The sequence below is a fragment of the Lepisosteus oculatus genome, chromosome 22 (assembly GCF_040954835.1).
Source record: "Lepisosteus oculatus isolate fLepOcu1 chromosome 22, fLepOcu1.hap2, whole genome shotgun sequence".
Classification (NCBI taxonomy): Eukaryota; Metazoa; Chordata; class Actinopteri; order Semionotiformes; family Lepisosteidae; genus Lepisosteus; species Lepisosteus oculatus.
The window spans coordinates 11,266,828-11,287,616 of NC_090717.1; the positions used below are offsets into that span (position 1 = coordinate 11,266,828).

The window sequence follows — 20,789 nt, forward strand, 5'->3', positions numbered from 1 at the left end:
GGTATCCAGTGTATCGGGTAAACCAGTGAGAGAACAGACGGAGAGAGAATCTCTCTTTGGGAATGATGGTACCGATTTGAAAACTGGTATCCATAAGCAACCCTCAAAAGTCTTGAGAGAGCTTAAGAAATCTGCCAACAACAATTGTCAAATATTATACCAAGCCAGGCACAGAAAAAGCTGTGAACTTGTGTTTTTATGAAACATGTAACTTTCAAACTTTAAGTAAAAGCATATTTTAGCACCTAGTTTCCGACAACATTTCAATATAATGGAAGAATGAGATTATGCACACTGGTATAAAATGATTTTAATCCTATGGTTTAGTTTTAATACAATTTACCAATACATTTTTGTATGCTTGCATCAATAAAGGTCATGACAGATATCAAAGCAATCAAGCTAACACCCATGTATACCTTAAAAAATATACACATATACACACAAAAACAGAGCCCAGCCATATTAAAACAAGCATCTCAAGTTCACTGATGATGTCCAGTTTGTTGTGAAATAGATGAAATGCCTGAGTCTGTCAGGCCCTGAATCCTGAATAAAACTGAAGTGTGTGCTCCTTTTTCTGCTCAGCATTATGTTATTATGCACACTCATTCCCCCCCACCACCCATCTATTAGGCTGCTCATTTTTTTATGGTAGGGCTGTACACATAAATAGACTATAAGGTTACATCATTCATCCCGTTTCCTGTTGACTCCCAAACTGCAATCATTCTGTATATTCCGCCGTAGTTTGGGAATGAAAAGGAATAACTTTACAGTCAAGGCATACCTGTATATACTGTATATATGTGTGCATGCATATAGTATAACAAACACGGCTCAAAAATAACTTCCGATTGGCTAACCAGCTTCACATGACTGTGGGGCTCAGAAAGCCTTCATCACGGCTTGCAGACCAGTCAGGAATCAGGTCATCTCATAACTACACAGCACTACACTTTCAATTCCGTAACAGACATTTTATAACTAATCACTAGCTCCATTCACCGATACTGTCGTACGTACCTAATAAGTTACCAGTTTAAACTAAACTTTAACAAGTCTTTGAATTTTCACCATTTTAACTACCAAATGGTAGCCGTGTTGTATACAGTATAAACCCTTCAAGCAGTTTAATTTCATTGAAATAAGCCACTTCAGGGAAACTGCATAGCCCATTGAACTGTAGTTTATCTATATTATATACACACAAACACATATATACTGTAACAACATTTAGTAAAGCTTCTGTACATTACAACTACACAAATAATCTACTGTGCATACAATACATGATGTTTAGGGACAAGAAGGCCATACATCATACAAGGTGTGAGCTTGTCTTTATCATATACAATCAAGAAGCAGAATGTCACATGGTAACCAGAAATGATACGCTGCGCATACACTCAAGTAAACCTTAACAATCAATGTATAGAAAGGCTCAATTTCTCCCAAAGACCTGCAACAAAAATATATTACTAAAATCCTGGTGAAAAAAGAAACTGCCTGGTTAAACATAGTGTATTTTATTAAGGTTTAGTTATTTAAATTGAGTACATTCTCCTCTACAAGATATTCATATACAATATATAAGAGTTAAAAAATATAGTCTTTGCATTGAGTTCAACATTTTCCCATTTTTATTTATATATTTAGGATGATAAAATTCACATTTAGTGTAATCTATTCCTTACTGGTTCCTGAAAGTGAGCCCACATTAAAAATATGAAGTTTAAAAAATAAACATATATGCTTTAAAGAAATGTAAGATAGGTATCAAAAAATTTGAAAGAGCTCTGGCATAGGCTATCTCAGGTGGTTCTCACGAAACGAAGGGACAAGATGCCTGGAGCGAAACAGGAAGAGAACAGGCCTTCCGAAAGAAGAAAATTCTCAAGTTCCTTTCTTTGAAGACCCCACAGAGTCACGACTCGGGAGCTGGTTATAGACACACACGCATTCTTCACTTCGATAAACACCTGCACCGTCTCTCCCTCTACACCATGCCCAAGCATCATGGTTCCTGGAGAGCACACATGCCTGACCTTGCTTAAAAATAAGATTACAGCAACAACATCCAAAACATAAAGGAATCATGACCAAGACAAGAGCAGTATAGACATTTCAGTCACAAATCCACAATATCTAACGATCAAAAATAATGATCAAGTAATAATTGTGCTGATCTCCTTCAGTATTACCTCAATTAATTGCAGGTGCCAGCATCCGAGACTGCTTATAATTAAGTGTCACATACAAAAAGGTTGTTGTTTTTTTTTTAAATCAAGGCAACCCATCAGTACTCCCTCATTTTGAAATGGCTAAGCCAGATAAAATCGGACTGATAAACAGTCAGCAAAACCTAAGCAATACTCTCACCAGTGTTATGGGCTCAGTGAAGTACAGTATGAATATAAACATGCAAAGACCCTTGAAAGCATGTTTCCCCAATGTGTGAATTTCGCTGCATTGTTAACTCTTACAACAAACCTGACCGCACTGCAGCTGCTCCAGGCGAGTCCAGGATAATTAACTGTTAGGGTACGTCAATGGCAGACTTCCAATTACACCGACCTCGGAATTTTCAAAAGTAGACAAAAGATGGATAATCGGGAATTGGGCTCAGATAGATACAGCGCTCCGTGCGTCACTGATTGACTGCATTACACAGCGAAAGTTCCAAGCCGCGCTCCACCTCCACTGGGAAGCACAATTTACTGCTGAAATTCCTATAGCTGGCTTTCTATAATGCTATTCCATGCTGCTGCAAGCGGAGGTCCTTCAATCTTTCTTGCTTAAACAGTGCTATCAAACATATGTAAAACCACTGAAATATTTTTTAATCAACAAAGCCCTGGAATTATTTTCTAGATGCTTGACTCTTTTCAGCCTTTCTTTATTAGCAGATTGATTCAGGTATACACTATAGTGTTGTTTTTAAAGCCCTTGGCATGGTATCAGCACACTCACGTTTCCTGCTATTTGCATGAACAAATATATTAGCGTACTTGAATGAACACTCTAGTGTTTGCATTTATCTGTTTTTTTGCAAAGCTGTTTAACTGCCTTTAGGCAATGTACACCATCTTCCTTTAACATAGCAATGGGAATTTGTTCTTTTTACATCTATCCCCTAAAAACTACTTTGAATGTGTACTACTGAGACATCCTTCCAGACTTTCGCACATATTCTGCTACATCTACTTTACTAACACAGAACCACATCTAGCTACATTAACCCATAAGACCTTGAAATTATCAATGTACTGTAGGTGGCATAAAAGGCAAGACAGTATGCTTTTTCATCTGTGATTTAAAGTAAGGAATCAGGGAAGCAGAAATGTTACTAAAAGCCTTGTAGCATAAAAAGACACAAATGGATTCTTTGCACCCAAGCCATGAAAACCTTTACTACATCTTTATACCATTTATTGCATCCACATCTGCTAATTTTCTGAAGTATGTGGCATGACTGCCCAATTTCTCTTTCTCCAGCGTTAGACATTACCCCCTTTTGATAAATAACTACCACATAAGCAGCACTGCTCATAATTCAAGTACAGAGTCCCATATGTGGATTGATAATTACATTTTTAAAGAAGTGTTTACATTTCATAAACATTCTGCTGCAACAGTCTTAATTTTTTCACTAGGTTTAAAAAATTACTTGTAATTACAGTACATCTTTCTCTATTCATCAAACTATGTAAGGCCTTTGCTCATTCACTAGTGAGCAAAGAATCTTCATCCCCATCCTTTAATATTAAACGAGAGAAATACTCCTGGAGGACACGACTGGCAGTATAAAAACACAGCTGCAGCAGCATGTTTTTTTACAACACGAGTACAACACGAGCTAAAAAGAGCTGCTTACATCCAGGAAATTAACTGTGCATCTTGCACAGTGCTACTTGACTTCATACGCCTTAGAGACATTTATCAGCATTGCAGCAACCACTCTGTAAAATCTAAACTTCCATACTCATCTACTTTGGAAATGAAATTTTACAACGGCAACAGCCAAATACTGAAGTGTGACCTTGCACATTTTCTATTGCAGTGTGTCAGCACAAGAAACCTCAGGAGGATAAAATGCTGATAATTTTGCTGAAATATTCTTACTTAGTTTTTCTCCTCTATATTAAAGCAAACTAAATTACCTGCATTACTTGTTTTAATTTGGCAATTTGAAATTGAATTGCCAGGTGCTTGAATATAGCACAAAATAAATTTGAATTGTAACTTTATATATATAGGAACAAGTAATAGGTTTATTCCATGCTGAAAAAAAGAAGAAAGAGAACACGTTTCGGCCGTGGAGCCTTCTTCAGGTGTCCATGGCTGAAACGTTGTGTTCTTTCTTCTTTTTTTCAGCATGGAATAAACCTATTACTTGTTCCTTTGCAGCCTACGCATGCCGACGCAGCTACCCACCTGAACTTATATATATATACACACACACATCATACAGTATGTGAATGCTTACTTTACATCTGGTTAACAATTTCACTGGTCCTCCAATTTCACATGATAGAGCTATTCACAAACAGGCTGCAGAGAGCCATGGTGCAGCTGATCATGAAGGAGCAGTTCATGAACAGGCTGCGGACAGCCATGGTGCAGCTGATCACGAGGGAGCAGCTCCAGGTCTGTTCCACGCCATCATGGAACTGATCAGAAACTAAAATTGCTGATAAAAAAAAATAACTAGATCTACCCTGCAAAACCACATGGAATGCCCCTAAAATGCTCAAAAGCTTATGTCCAAACAGTTATTATTTGTCTCATTGAAACAAAACCATTTCAATAATATTACAACCCACCAGGTACAGTTTCAAAGAGGCATTTTTGTCATCACTTAATGCTGATAATTGCTTACAGGTCTTACAGTCATATCTAGTAGTTTAAAACCTGCTAGTGGAAGCAATACAGAAAACTCCTGTGGCGAGAGGGAAGGACATCAGGCAGACAAAGCTAAAAGACAGGTACTATAGACTGAAATAAAAGATGAAAGGGAAACAAAGTTGAGCTTTTTTTTTCCTAAAACAAACTATAGATCTGTCTTAGTTTACTTTACTCCAGTCCCAGTATGCTTTTGCACACTACACCTCTCCTCTAAAAAACGTTCAGTTATACTAATTTCACAACAATCCATATGCAATCATGCGCTCCTAAAACTTACACACAATGAGCTTATTATATCCATTTTGGCAAGATGGTGAGGCTTGTGGCTTGAGCCTGGTAGAGCTGGGGGTTAGAGACTAACACATACATGAAAATAATGAAAACTAGTAATGAATCTAGGAAAAGTGCTTCTGTGCAAATGGTCCTGCAAATGTGGATGGGGGTGGAGGGGTGCTGGGCTACAGAGAGAGAATAAAGATGATTTCCATGGAGCACACAATGACCAGCCGGTAACAGGTAAATATCCCTAAATATACTTAGGACACAGTAACAACGGCAATAAGCATTGCAATGACGTACAATAAGAGGAAATTCATCATTCATCACCACAGCCTTCCTGTATTAAAGACCCACTAGCCAATATTCTGAAATGCCATGTCTGTAACCGTCTGTTGCCTGTCCAGGGCACAACAGAGATATTCTGACCAGGAATTGCTCCACAGCGTCCCACATATCACTTCACTCCAGATAGGAAACGGAATCAAGACATTTTCACCCTAAAATCTAGGATGCATACAACCATTTAAGATATGGTATCTGTGATATACAGGTTGGGTGTACATAGGCCATAAAAAAGAGTTAGATCCCAGTTTTTCCCCCCCATTTCCCCTCCTGCTCAAATCCAGTCTTCTTTCATTGACTCACTCCAGTTGTTTACACTTCAACAGACCGAAGCAAGGTATAGAGTTCTGTGGCTATAGAAAGGGTGCTCCGAGACGATTAGTGGAAAATGCACCTGGCTATTATATTATTTATCATCTTCTCCTCTCTAAACATTTTCACAATCTGCCTCATAAGCTTTAAAACAGATTTAATGAAATATTTATCAAAGAAAAATCTGCAGAATCAGAAAGTGGACTAATGTGTATAATGTAAACAAATTGCATGCATAGGGCTTTAAGAAATTCAAAATATGGATAAAAACAAGCAAAAAATATTAAGACTCAAATATTAGGAAAGACTAGCTGATGTTCATTACTACTACAAAACCATTTTAAATCTATTATAATCTTCAAAAGAGCAGGAGCTGTCAACCCTGACATGCTGACTAACCTCCTCTCTGGGACTGTCCAATATCACCATGCTGACGTTTCCCCTTTCATCTATCAGTGAAGCCGTTTCTCAGTCCTCTGCTTGAGCTGCTGGTGCCTCATGGCTCCTGCATATCGTCAGCCAGGGCTGCTCTTCAGGGGATGAAGTGAGTCAGTTTCTGTACTTCAAGCACTCCGGGAGCGCCAGGAGTCAAAAGTGCTATAAAATTGCTTATACTCATTACAATGTTACTTAAAATGTTCTAATTGCAGAAGTTAAAAACGAACTTTTTGTCACTATTCATGTGACAAGTATTTTACATATTTTCAGACCATGACCTTTAACACTTTAAACATAAAATGGATCCTGGTAATGATGCTGCACACAATGACAACAACAAAACTGTTAAAATATTCAAGGGAAAATAAATGTAAAGGCAGATGTGGAAAATCTTGCATTATATGACAAGTCATCATGATGTTCCAAAAAAGGACCAGAAGTCAGAGCAAACCACCTTCTATATCAAGACTACACAGCGCCACCATGTGTTCAACTACAGCAGTGCAAAAGCCAATTTCCCTGAAAGAGCTGGATTTGAGCATATTAAATCATGCTAATGCCAGACTATGGTTGTTAAAAACAATGTAAAAAAAATCTAATCTCACAATTTTTACTAAATTACTGCCTTTGAACAAATGTTTTACAAAGCTTTAAGAACAGGTGAAAATCTCCTCTTGAGCTTCCTGAGGGAGGTTTCAGGCCACAAAGGCAAATATACTTGAAACCGCTTATTTTTAAGCATAAAAAGACACCTTTATGTATGTATATTTTAGAAAAAGTATATAGGTCCTGAATACTGCATAGACTCCAGTACTATTGTTTTGATTAATCACCCAAGAGAGACAATGTTACACATTACCAGGCTGACATGAGCAGGCATGGGGAACGAGGAGCTTAGCCCATTCTATGTCAAGCCTGATGAGACCAGGAAAAGAATGAAATTCTCCACACAGGAATACTGTCTTCGTGCCATCAGTTTGTTGGAGGCTGACACATCAGCTGTGCTTTTAGCAACGAACCAAGGGTGCATATAGACAGTGTTACACAGATGCACTAATTGCTGTGCACAACAGTCCAATTGTTAAAGAGATCGAGGTCTTGGATTCTGTGGGCACACCCACAACTACCCCAGGATTTCCTGTCTATAATCCCCATTGATGCACAATGTTCATCTGCATAATACATTTACTTGTAATGTCTTTTCAATAAAATCCTTGCACTTTTTTACAAAAAAAAAAGATCTGGAAAATTTCAATAATACTTCAGTGAATTGCTGCAGTTGTGTGTGCCAGCAAAGTTTTTTTCACTCAGTATAAATTCTTGCACTGACAGGAAGGGAGACCTGCTAGCAATTGTAAGGGGGTTTGGGATATTCCACTTTACTGGTTTCAGTTACATCTTAAAACAGAGGTACTTGTTGAAAGCTTGTTTCAAGATTTGATTCCCTGCCTTTAGATAAGTTTTTAATCTACATGTTCTTTTCAATATCACTCACCGATAACCTCTTTGATAGCTCTAAGATCATGGTTATCATGTCATAAAGCAAAGCACAGCTCTGACAGTCAGAATCAGTACCAATAGGTCTTGGAGCTCCAGCTGAGTAATTAAGTGATATCAATCGACAGGCACATCAGTCTGGTAAAAACTAGTAAAAGAAATCAGCACTACTTCCGACATGGTGCAATTTATTTCAATGTCTTTCTGATAGAAAAGTAACTCACTAGGAAGGGAACAAATCAAGATCTAACTCTATTAGTTGTCTTTGTGTACTTCTACTTTACATATAGGTTCCAGTACAGAATAAGGCACCTTTTGGAAACACATTGTGCCAGAACATTTCTCAAAGCTTGCATTACTATAGAATAAAGTATCCCTGACTTGCAGGTAATACACCTTTTCTACCCAGAGCAACAGCTGTGGAGCTAGTGCCAGCCTGTCAGTGTGCTGTTCCTTCTCAATGGGGTTTGCACTGGCCTCCAAAACTAGTATTATGAGCAAAGTAACCCGGATTCATGTCAGCTCAGCCACAGGATAAATGAGTTTAGCATTTACCAGGGCAGGATTTCATAGTAGTGTTGCTATTTTTGCATTTGTTTTGTGGTTCAAATCACATACCAGCTAAATAGAAACATTAACTATATACCTTTATTATAAAAGACAAAAACAGTGTTAAACTGAAGACAATACTGTCTGTTTGAAATGGCTGGAGGAAATTTTTATGTAAGAAATAAGCATTGCAGGAATTATACACCTACATACAAAATATTAAATTCATTAATACTTTATATGTAAAGTTTTAAAATAATGAAGCTGTCAGCAAGTACCAAGTACTACTTATGGATTGGATATGCTGTGAAGGTGCAACACATTCAATTAAATATACTGGAGAGAGATGCAGCAAGTTTGGAAACCCAGATTGTGCGTGCATATTGTAGACATAAAAATCATACATTTCAATATACCTTCAGATCTGTATGCCAGTATACATAACTTTTTAAAAAAAACCTTAACAGGGGCAAGCATGGCATGCAGACAACCTTTCAGTATTGAATGAGGACATCCTCCTAGATAATGCAATACAATTTGTCTACAGTACATTGGCACTCATAGCCCTGTCTACATCAGGCTCTGCACGATGCCCAGTTCTAAGCAATTGCTTGTGTCTTTTTACTCACGTGGTGTTATGCATTAAGATGCAGGACGTGTGTCAAGATGCACATTTTAATGTTTTCCTGTTCTACAAAGTAATAACATTTGGGCATAAAAGATCTACATTACAGTATAGGCATCAGTGGCAATTGCGTTTTGAACTTTTCAGGTTTTTACTCAAAATAACCTGTCAACCAACATACATAAGGTAACACTTGGCACAACATGTGCAAAGCATAAGAAGAGTGTTTGTTCTTTTCTTCCTTGAAAAATGTTAGTCACGAGTGACCCAATGAACTTATACTTATTTCTTTAAAATAATGTTGTAGAATAAAAGGTAGGTATTTCAGTGGTTAAAAAAAAATCCCGGTGAAGCCACCTCAAAAAGTCCAAGAGCACACTGTAAGAAAACAGTGAAACATGCTGCACACATTACCAAATCTTTTTCAGACTGTAATCAAACAGACTCCTGCACCAACCTGGTCTTTGCTCCATTTCATTTTTATTTACCATTACTCAATACAACTCGTCAATCCCAATTATTGCTTAACCAGATACAAAGAACAAGCCATTTGCAATCCAAAATTACTGCTTACAGAAATTGACTGCACATGGCTTTGCATATTGTATATAAGCAATTTAAATCAACACTCTCCAGCCCTTTCAACATTAACCTTTCCTGAAATTCCTGAGTACACAAGAAACATCCACCTATCTGTTATCAGACTGCAAGATCTCAAAGGTCCTATCTGGGCAGCGCAGAGGACAAGGCAGAATTATATCCCACAGGATGCCAGTGCTTGCAGGACACACAAGCACACGGGGACAATTCACTTGATCCTCCAAACTTAGCAAGCATGTCTTTGGGATGCGAGAGGAGACCAGAGAACCCAGACCAACACAAACATGGGGAAAACGCACAAACTCCACACAGAAGACACCCTGACCAGAATTCAGGCTACAACCCAACCAAGCTGTGAGGCACAGTGCCAACTTCCAAACCATCATGCTACCTCACATCACAAATATACACTACAGAAACAATCGGGACTCATCTTCAGGGGGAAACTTGCAAGAATTAGAAATCTCATCTGATCATTATTTTGAAAGCATCACACCACAACTTCTAAAGATGTTCCAGCTGATCATAATAACATTCTTACCAATATCAAAGAAAATCTATATCGGATATGGAGTCCTGCAAATACAGTGCCTGAAACATTGTCAATCTGGTACCTGACACTGAATTAAGTAACAAAAACCCATTGGTCTATAAAGCTGCTTATAGAGGTCTAAGGGGACCAGGAAATTAAAAGGTCTTAACTGAATCCTTGGTCACACAATCAATCATTTAAGCTTTGATTAAACAATTTAAACAATAATTTAAAAAAATGGGTATTTGGAACAATCTACCGAGCCACACTGTAGAGGCTGATTCATTAGTCTGTACCCACATTACAGTTAAATCTGACCTTAAACTTTTGTGACTCACACTTGATCTTGGAAAATGCACCAACGCATCCAAGAAACACCAAGACCGCGGACTTCACCAGGGACACCATGTTAACCTTAATGGCCTTCATAAGCAGGTTGAGAACCCAGACCTGAATGCAATTCCCTTCACCATAATCACGCTGTGCTGGAGCTCTGCTCAGGATCCAAGACTGGAGTCCCCATCCGGTGAGGGGGCAGTGCTGTACTGCTGAATGGGACACAAAGGGACACAATCTCTACCGTTTGTTAGAGGCTACTGAAAAGCGCTTTGAAATGTTCGTGAGATTTTATTTACTGAATGGTTTAAAAAGTTTAAAAGAACAAAGACTGAGGTTTTTAGGGTATCAGCATGTTCAGCTATCATGAAACCCCTCATTAGAGTAGAAGGCTGACAACCACCAGCCTGCCCAGAATGCCTCATTCAGCATTTCCATTGAGGAAACCCACAGGATCTCGTTGACAATGCAGTTGGGCAGGAATGCTTCGTACTACCCCTGTAAATCGCCCTTTTGCATTCAAAAGGATCCCTTCAAGTCTGCAGAAAAAAATTATGACTCTAAAGAAGACTGAAATGGAGAGTGAAAAAAGGCTTAAATATCACTCAGACTGATAAACCACTATTGTTTGGCAAAAGATGCGTCCTTCCTCTGCAATTCATTGAACTTCTTTTCAACACTTATACACCACCCTTTACAAAATAAATAAAAACATGTGGACAGTTAGCAATCAGAAGTGTGCAAGTCTTCCCTACAACCAAAAACTGAACAAATTAACAAAAAACATTAATTGTGGCCTACATCCTGTTTTCATACCCTGGATCCAACCACAGCTTTCCAAAAGAAATCGAATATCAGGAGACACGAACAAAATTAAAATTAAAATAAATAATTTGGATTTTTAGAGTAAGGCTCCACAATGATCAAAATGGTTTGCACACGGGATTAAAAAAAACTACTTTACATGAACAATGAAAGGATTAACACCATCTGTAGACTCTCGCCTTCAGATATTCAGTCTTCATCTTCTCCTTTTTTCACAATCACTTCTCAGGCATTCTGGTGCGGTTTACAACAAACTAAAAAGAGGTTCCTGGAAAACAAAACCACAGGCAAAACTAGTGAAAACTGTGATCATGCTTTAACCTGCAAAACCTACATAACCCTAACCTGCATACCTCTAGAATATTTCAGTTTCATTGTTCATGTAAACATCACGTCCTACAAAATTATTTGTATTTTTCCCCCCCAACACCTAAAATAAAATTTTATAATATTACAATTGGCACCAACCTATTTTGTATGTTTTTACAGTTGATAACTATTTACTTCTAAAAATTAAACTGTTAGCAGAAATACTATTAAAAGTATTACTACATTGCTTATGATGAACTACAGAAGTGTTAGGATTCCCAAATTTAGAACTAAATATCAGCTGCTCAGTTCTGGGATCAGTGAAGAACCATCAAAACACTGCAAACACAGTAAATCGAGCTTCACCGTATTGTGTCACTTTACATACAATATAGCCCCTGATGCGGGTTACCTCATTAACTAGGACATCAAATAGGGTAATTCTCATCTGAAACTCTTCTGCTGTTGCATTAAACCCACATTTTCGTAGACTCTCGAGCTGTCGTCTCTCATTCTGTAAATGGAAGAAAAACAATTAATGTCTCCAACCCTGATGCAGCTGCAGTGGTTACAAATTGGCTAAAGGTCATTCCATCATGCCCCAAGATCTTCAGAACACGTGTGTTTTCCACAAGCCGTGAAGGTTGGGGGGGGAGGCCACACTACTGCATCACAAAGGCATGCAACAGAGAGGGACAGATTCAGTGCACATTGTATGACGAACCAGGAGTCAAGGGAAATTAAATACATTGTGTTATGGAAATCTGTTGGATCAGGAAATAAACAGTCTGCACTGTGCATTTTTCACATACTCATGGATGCCCTTTACACCAGGTTGGCTGTGCTACTTACCCTAGTTTACTCTAATATTATTGTTCTCCAATGAAGCCAAATATTATCCACCGCACTTTCATGACCTGTCTGTTGTTAGTGCAGCCCCTAGTAGCGTGAGCTGCAGTGTGGAGCAGCGTTTAAGGTTTCGCCTTGTAGTTGGAAGGCTGGGGGTTCCTACTATTGCACTGTAAAGCAGGTTTAAGTCAATCCAGCTGCTCTGGTAAGATTCCCAGCTGCACAAATGTAGATCAATGTAAGCCACATGGGATAAAAAGCATCAGTAAATTACTCACTCAGCGCAGGCTGACGTAGGGGTGCAGGGCGGTAGCGGGCTCTGGTCCCCTCCCGTTAGATCGGAGAGTGAATATTTTATATTGGTATACTCCCTGCCTTTTATCTTGCTCTTCTGCAAAGACGAGAAAAAGAAGCATGAGAAAAGATGGTGGCACATACATGGCCATCCTAGCGATGGATAAGGATTTTTAAGTCAATACAACACGTCCCATGTGCTGCTAACATCCCTGTTGCAAAGCACTTTGAGAACATTCCCAAGCTCTCATCATCACCTTTGATGGTAATCTACATGCTTTGTGCTGGACAGATGGGGCCCAGATGTAAAAACAGGCATTTCCACCAGCATCTGCCACCCGCTTCCCAGGCATGGCCAGATGGGAACTATGCTATCATCTCAGTAGAGAAGATCGTGAAGTGACGGAAACTGAGACGAAAAATTGGAACAAAACTCATTCCCTTACTACAAGAATTTTAAGGATGCAATGCAAAATCTGGGGCTGCACAGTCATGCAGTAGTTAGCACTGCGGCCTTGCAGTGCTGGAGCCCTGGATCCAGTTCCAAATCAAAGCCAGATGTGCAGTTGTACGATTTTATCAGACACTTTGGTCATTGACGTTATCCACACATTAATATAGCACTAGGACTTCACAGTGAAACATATTTTGTTTTTTTAATAATGAATGCAAATTAATCTGATGTTTTTATTCAATAAACTTTTTAATTCAATGCAAGTTGATTAAAAAAAATAAAATCCGGAACAAACAGCCTGCATTTATTACTGTGTAATCACCGAGACTCTTAAAGATGGGACAATTTTAAAATTTATTTTTTTGTCGCATAAATCAACATTTTGATGACTAAATTTGCTCACAAAACTTCAGGTAGGCAATTGCCCTTCTGATCAATTGCATCCGACCTGAATGCTTAACTGTTTGTCACAATTGAATGTTTGCAATAGTTAATAAGAACTGGTATTAATGATATATTTAGTAATGTCCCTTAGAGGACAATATCAAAAGGGCAACACTGGTGGTGCAATGGTGAGCATTTCTCTCTCGCAGTGCTGGGGCCCAGGGTTTCAGTTCCTGGGGTGCTGTATGCGTGGAGCTTGTACATTTCCCCTGTGTTTGCACAGGTTTCCTCCCACAGTCCAGACGTACTGGTAGGGAAAATTGGCCGAGGTGTGAGGGCCCGTGCGTTTGTGTCCGAGGGAGGAGTGTATCCAGCCTTGCACCTCTTGTTTGCTGGGACAGGCTGCGACCACCCTGTACTGGACACAGTGGTGAGGAAACCACTTGTGACTCGTGTGAACGGAGTGCAATGACAGCAGAGCCGCCACCAGAGGGCACCTGCGACAGAGCTGCAGAACTCCGATGACATCAGTGTTGGAGTTTCCCCCCCATGCGAGAAGGTCGCTTGATCCCCATTACCCTAAAATAGCAACAAACACCTAGTCCTAGGGGCACTTATATGTAGTCTTACTAATCAGCTACTTTAACAAGTACAATAAAATTCTGTCATGTTGCTGAAGGTCAGGCAGTTCTGACTTTGGTTGTGCCAAGCCAGTACAGATGGTTTCCTGTGCTTTTCCGTGCATGGCCAGAGTCAAGTCAGTGTGTCCTCCAACAGCTACACTGGCAATAAAAATGATCACTTTCAGTGATGCACAACTAATTGTTTGTACATTTTGGTGTGCCTGATTCTACACACCCTCTTAACTGAGATGGCAGAACTATTGGCGCACTTTTTCCCCCCCACACAGAGTTATACTGAATGCTGGCTGATGTTTTTTAAGTAATGACTACAAGAAGAATTTGTGTGTTATTTGTCAAGTGATGTTAGTTTTATGTACTGTTAGTACATGAAGGTCAAATGTTAAACCATAAACTCTCAAGGGGGTGTATCCTTTCACCACGGTTTATGGCGCAGGTTTGCAGGTCATGTGTGAGTGAACAACAAATCATTGCAACTTTCAGCAAGGCCATTCAAAACTGTAATCCCAGCAACAAGCTAAAGAGTCTCCTTTTTTATGGAATTTAGGAGGAGTGATAGGAACATTTTTTACTTTGTGTTACAAAGAGGACTGGCCACAGAAGTTACCTGCTCCTCTAAAATCCTACGCTGCAGAGTCTCAATATAGTGCTGCACAGCCATGTATATAAACCGGTACTGCGCCTCTGTCTGCACCATCCCTGAACGCTGAGATCGCACCATCTGGATGGTTTTGGGAACATCAATATCGCAGTCCACCCCTGCAAGACAAGGCCAGACAACATTCTTCTCTGTACAGGTGACCCAAGACATGCAGGATAACAGACAATAAGATCCAATTCCTCATTATTAATCAGATATACAAATAAATATATGAGATGCTTATACTAACATTTTAGAATTAACTAGGAGATATTTAATATTATGCATTTAAAGAGACCTATTGTAACTATAGTTTCTTCCCCACTTACCTTTTTCTCTGATAATATCAATTAGGATGTCTATTACAATAAATGTTCCCGTCCGTCCAATGCCAGCACTGAAATAACAAAATACAGCAGTGTTTAACAGAGATAATACAAGCTGTGGAAAAAAGTTATAACGAAAGTGGAATACTTAAGCAGTGATTTCCAAAACAGTCTTTTAGACTTGGTAGATTACTGAATGACACACTAAGATGTTTCAGTGGTAACCGATTCAAAGGAGGCTGTTGAAGGAAAACAAAAGGCACTGATCTGACTTTTATTGGCTTGCTGTCTGTGGGATGGTCAATGGGAAATCCCAGGCTGGTAATATTACAAGCAGAGGCAGTCAAATTTCAAAGCACCGATTTTAAAGCAAGCAACATGTATCTGCGACACTGTAAGAAGAGGCAGTACGTGGGTTTCTACATTTGAGGAGATTTAAAATAGTTTGAAGAAAGTATTTTAAAGTCTGTAGTCTGTAGACCCAGCAGATGTCAGCTTAACAATGAGCAAACCGCTAAACCACAACAGAAAAACAACAGCGCCATTATTTTGAGTGTATTTAAACACATTTAACTTGAAACACTTGCTCCACTGTTTTTCTTGTAGCAAAATCAGTTCTGACAATTTTTGAAAGCCAAAGGGTGATGCCACAATGAGACATGGACTGTGCAAGTACAGAAGAAAAGATGGGTTCTTAGGCCAATAATAACAAGTTGAAGAAGCAAAGCTCAATAAATCACAGAAAAGCTCTTAAGAAATCCTTACTGTTTACATTTCTAAAATAAAGATAAGTTTCTTGTGATGCTGCTCCCATACGAGAGGCTTCGCTGGCGTGGTCAGGTACTTTCAGACAGGCGAGTGGCCTGTGGACACGGACACGGACACACCGGTTGGAAGAGAGGAACTTGCCTGCAATGCACCACAATGGGCCCAGCCTCCAGGATGCTCTCCTGTTTGAGGTTGACCTCCTCCAAGAAGTCCAGCACACCCCCAGGGTCGCCGGGCACACCGTGGTCGGGCCAGGCTCGGAAGTGGTACTGCCACACCGTCCGCTCCGTGTTCCCCTGGAACAAATAAGGGCTTGCGTGGGGCGGCAGAGGAACACGCTGGAGCACCCCTCAGGGAGACAGGACACCCATACCCGTCACAACTGTAGTTGCAGTTGGGAACAGAACATTATCTGTGTATTTTCAAGTTATTTTTAATTATATGTAAACCTTTTACCACAGCTGAGGATAAAGTGCGACTGCTTGTCACAAAAAGATCACAAGCAATGACTAGGCATCACCATCACACAGCCCATCACTGTCTACCTCCTTTCTCCTGCTTACATTCGGCAGATTAAGGCAATGGGCCAATTGCACTATTACCTTTCCATCTACAAGGAAAAAAAACATGCTGGAACTCTACCAACCTGTCCAACCTTCGATAATTTCAGTTCCCTCAGAATATAGTCATGTGCCGAGTTCTCCTTGACATTGCGGACACGCATTGCGCCGTACTCCTTCAAAGCGGAGACATCTGGCCAGTACTTCACACATTTACTCTGCAAACAGAGGGGAGATTAAAGGGCAGGGCTGCAGATGGCGAGACTCGTCAGGTTTTCTGCCCGAAGAATGTGGGACAACCTCTGAATCAAAGACTGGTCTGTTCTTAACAGAATAGTTTCAAATTGTGAACATTAAACCAATATACCCCAAACACCTGACCCTATTTTGTAGCATAGTGGCCGACCACTTGGATGCTTATTTTGAATAACCAGCCATAAAAAGGACAAAGCCTTATTTAAAACAGCTACGTAATTGAATCATTCCTCTTGTAGGGTCAAAGTGGTGATGGGCACAGGACCCTACTGTCATTTTGATAGTCCTCTTACATTTTCTCAGTGTTAGAACTTGGTATTCTTTTATTATGGACAGGGATTCAAATACACTGGTGATCCCTACAGTTACACAAGCAGAACATGATGCGACGAACAAAACACTTTTGCATTCTCTCTTCCAATCCATGTTTGTGAACCGGATATCGGAACATATCGGAAGCCCGGTCTGTTGGGTGAACAATCGGACAGAGCAAACCCATTCCTGAACCTCACTACCTTTCCTCGCTCCACCTCCTTGGTTGTCATGACGATGACGCGGGAGTTCTCCTGGAAGACCATCCTCCAGAAGTCGCTGATGGTGTTCTGCAGGCAGCCCTGCGTGGCGATGTAGCACTTCTTCGACTTGGAGTTGTTGCACTTCGTCTCAAATTCAGGCTGGAAAGAAGAAAGAGTTGACGTCTTTCGAAAATACTATAAGCAAAGCCTAAAGTGGAAACAGTCAACCATCTGAAATGATATACCATGCTCCTGTTGAGGATGAAAAATCATAACCCCCCCCTTTCAAAATTGACTTCCATCTGACCATTTATCCATTTTATCTTTGGATTATGTGGCTTTAATTTTTCTGTAGCTATAAAGCTATTCCTTTTCTGGGATGGTGTTTTATGAATGGTTCCTTATGTGCTTGCTGTAGAGCCCCAGTACAGAACTATAATAATATAACTACAATGCTATACATTATAATTCTATTTCCTTCTGCAATTCTTTTGACCATTACAAACTCATAAAAATATTTAGAAAATTCAGCTTTTATGTTTTTCGCATTTAACTGCAGCAACCAGCCACACCCCAGTTCTGCTGTCTTACTATTTAATGCCAGGGAACTGTCTTTGTAGAACTGCAAAGGAAAAATTTTAAAATAAACGCACCAGAGACTAAAGTATCAGTGCCCTTCACCTGAGGGAATGTTTTTTTTTTTTACTTTTTATTTAGCGATGACAAGATTTACAAACAGAACGTGTCCAGAACACCAAAATAAACGTTTGTCTTCATCTTTCATTCTTGTTACATTATCTTTATACATATATAGAAAATAAACTATTGACATTATGCCAGCAGATATGGGGGGTTATCCAAGAAAATACAGTTGTTTAATGAGAAACGCAACAAACAACAAAATAAGACCACACAGAAATATTACTGTACATTCTCTCAAACTGAAATAGATAAATTTCATACATGATACAGACCGAGTCTGAAGTGTCAGCATTGCTCTACAGCTCTGTACAGATTTATATTTCCTCACTTCTATAATTCACTTACCATTATGATGTTGGCATTGATATAATCGGACCCCGGTTCATTTACATCCCCATCGTTTAGCACCACACGCGTATGATCAACTGCAAAGGAGGGAAAACAGTTTTGCGATCAGTTGTATTAGAAGTCACAGTAAACTAATAAAATGTAAGAAAATAAAAAATGTTTCAACACAATGGCAAACAGTACCATGCCACCCAGCGCTTACAAGTGTAACACTATGCCATGAAGCAGACTGCAGGCAAAATGCAGTTATATGAAACAATTCCGATGTTATCTGCATCATGTTCAGAAAATGTCCATAAAGAGTATGAATATTTAAGTGCAGCTATTAATATAAAATGAAAAGAGGATTTTTAAACAATAATGCAACTTATGGAAAACACCAAAGTTGTCCGAGACCTACATGGTACCAAAATTGTTGGGACCTCTTTTTGACCATTTTTCCCCACTTCTTCTGAAGTTGTGAATGATTCCAGTTGTTTAAAAAAATTAAACTTATATTCTTTTCCAATGTTAAGTTAAATTTAAATCTGACTAATCTAATGGGCAAACATGGGTGACCAGGTCTGGGGTTTTCAATCAGCCTAGAGGCTAATGCAGCCATATAGCGATTTTAAAGAATGAAATCATTTTTTTTTTCTAGATCCCATATTCTTAGCAAGAAACCATCTCAAAGCCCTACATCTTGTTACAGAATGACACTTTGCAAAATAACCGCATGAGCAGACTACAACCTGTTTCTACACGGAAGAAGCCACAGTGACCGGGGACATACTGTGGAATACTTTGAGCTGGCAAAAGAAACCAAGACTCCAAATATGAAATATACATCACCACACCATCTTCTTAGGCGGTTTTGAAACCTGTGCTGATATGATGGCGCTATTAAGAGACCAGAGCACCCACAGTCTTAAAGGGGTCTTAACAGTAACGAGGGGGAAACGGGGAGGCACTCACAAGGCAGAATATTTTTGTATCTATTCTTGTTCTTATTCTCCGCTCGCTGTCCTTCTTTGCGGCTGTAAAGGAGCTTGCACTCTTGTTGCTGCAAGGTCTGCAACACAGAAAGCACCACACGAGAAAGCTGTGAACACGGCAGGTAGGGGTTAAGAGGAGCAGCAGTGGGGTCGGAACCAGGGCTCGGACAGCTTCCGCCTGCACAAAGCGTGGTCCAGTACGGTCCTTCACGATTCTCCTTCCACACACAGGCCAAGGCCGCTGCAGGAGGGGCTGAACTTGCATTACACAGACAGAAGATGCAACAAAATCATGGTGCAGGTTTTCATTTGGACTAAACATCAAATTATTCATTGTTGAATGATATTAATGACACTCAATGTTACCCTGCATACAAGTCAAGAGACCCTGACTAAATTGCATTGGAGTAAAATTAGACTTGGCAGCTCAGATATTCCTTTTACTGGAGTAGCTGGTTTTGAAGATATTGGCAAAAGTAACATAAAACAAATTCTTAGGAGAAGCATTCTGTAGGTCTTTTCAAATAAAGCTGCTTCAGAAATTTTCGCAGGCAAGTTTGACAGTTTCAGAGAATACAGATAAAGGGATCCTTACCTCAAACTCCTCCCAGAAGCCTTGCTTGACCTTGTCCGTAGCCTCGGCCAACTTGCTCAGCTCCTTCACCCGGCTCTCAATCTCTGCGGCGTTGATCCGGGTGGTGTTCAGAGGCTTCAGGGAGGTGAAAAGCAAAGTCAGGAACACAAATCGACTAGCACACCTTCTAGCAGTAACGATCTTGTTTTTAATGTGTAGTAAAAAAAGCAAGAAGTCATTGTTTTAAAGAAACAAGTAGACTTGCAATGTCTACGGATTTGACCGATATCAAGAGTGATGACATGGAAAAAAACGGCACCAACGGATTCCAAAAATCAGGGATGTGAAGCCCTACTGCTGGATACCTGTTTCAGCTGAAGCACAGTGCCCAGCGTCTCCACCATCGGATTCTTCTTGTAATGTTCCACCAGGTCCGTGAGGGAGTCAAACTTCTCCCCTCCACCCACGTCGTACTTTAGGTCCTGCTGTAAATTCAGAGAAGGCTCGTTCATTCTTCAAGGGTATTTTAACACTTTCACATACATGACCACACATTTGCTTTAGAGACCAATAACACCACCTCATGTTGAACCACAGGTTTTTCAGGTCTCCTTAAAAACAACTGCTTCTTAAGACTCCAGTAGGTCACAGCAATATTATCAAGCTCACGAGTATATCTTATGTTTTTAGCAATAGTTTTGTTCGTAATACGATTGAAATGAATGGTGATCAATGGTATCATTTGCATCATTAGTAAAAATGTACACACATGAGAATTTAAATGCGAGATGTCTATATGAATGCGCCCCGACTAGCTCTGTAGGTAGAGCATGAGACTCGCAATCTCAGGGCAGTGGGTTCATGTCCCATGTAAGGCGCAGGATTCTCCAATAACCCATACTGGGCAGCAGTGACAACTACAACAACACTAGCACTATCTGCGCAGAAGAAAG

The 20,789-nt window shown here is 39.7% G+C and overlaps 1 protein-coding gene across 1 annotated transcript in view; it reads right to left on the reverse strand.

Annotated features, from left to right (window-relative positions):
• Positions 1-285: 285 nt before the first annotated feature.
• ptpn11a (protein tyrosine phosphatase non-receptor type 11a) overlaps positions 286-20,789 on the reverse strand; it is a 31,287-nt gene continuing 10,783 nt past the window's right edge. The window contains exons 5-16 of the mRNA XM_015366145.2: positions 20,202-20,321; positions 19,858-19,971; positions 19,243-19,339; positions 18,286-18,365; positions 17,239-17,397; positions 16,555-16,686; positions 16,050-16,204; positions 15,144-15,211; positions 14,782-14,933; positions 12,680-12,792; positions 11,965-12,066; positions 286-11,511 (exon numbers count right to left, since the gene is read on the reverse strand). Coding sequence (XP_015221631.1) covers positions 11,997-12,066; positions 12,680-12,792; positions 14,782-14,933; positions 15,144-15,211; positions 16,050-16,204; positions 16,555-16,686; positions 17,239-17,397; positions 18,286-18,365; positions 19,243-19,339; positions 19,858-19,971; positions 20,202-20,321 — 1,260 coding nt within the window. The 3' untranslated portion in view covers positions 286-11,511; positions 11,965-11,996. The remainder of the gene's footprint in view (positions 11,512-11,964; positions 12,067-12,679; positions 12,793-14,781; positions 14,934-15,143; positions 15,212-16,049; positions 16,205-16,554; positions 16,687-17,238; positions 17,398-18,285; positions 18,366-19,242; positions 19,340-19,857; positions 19,972-20,201; positions 20,322-20,789) is intronic.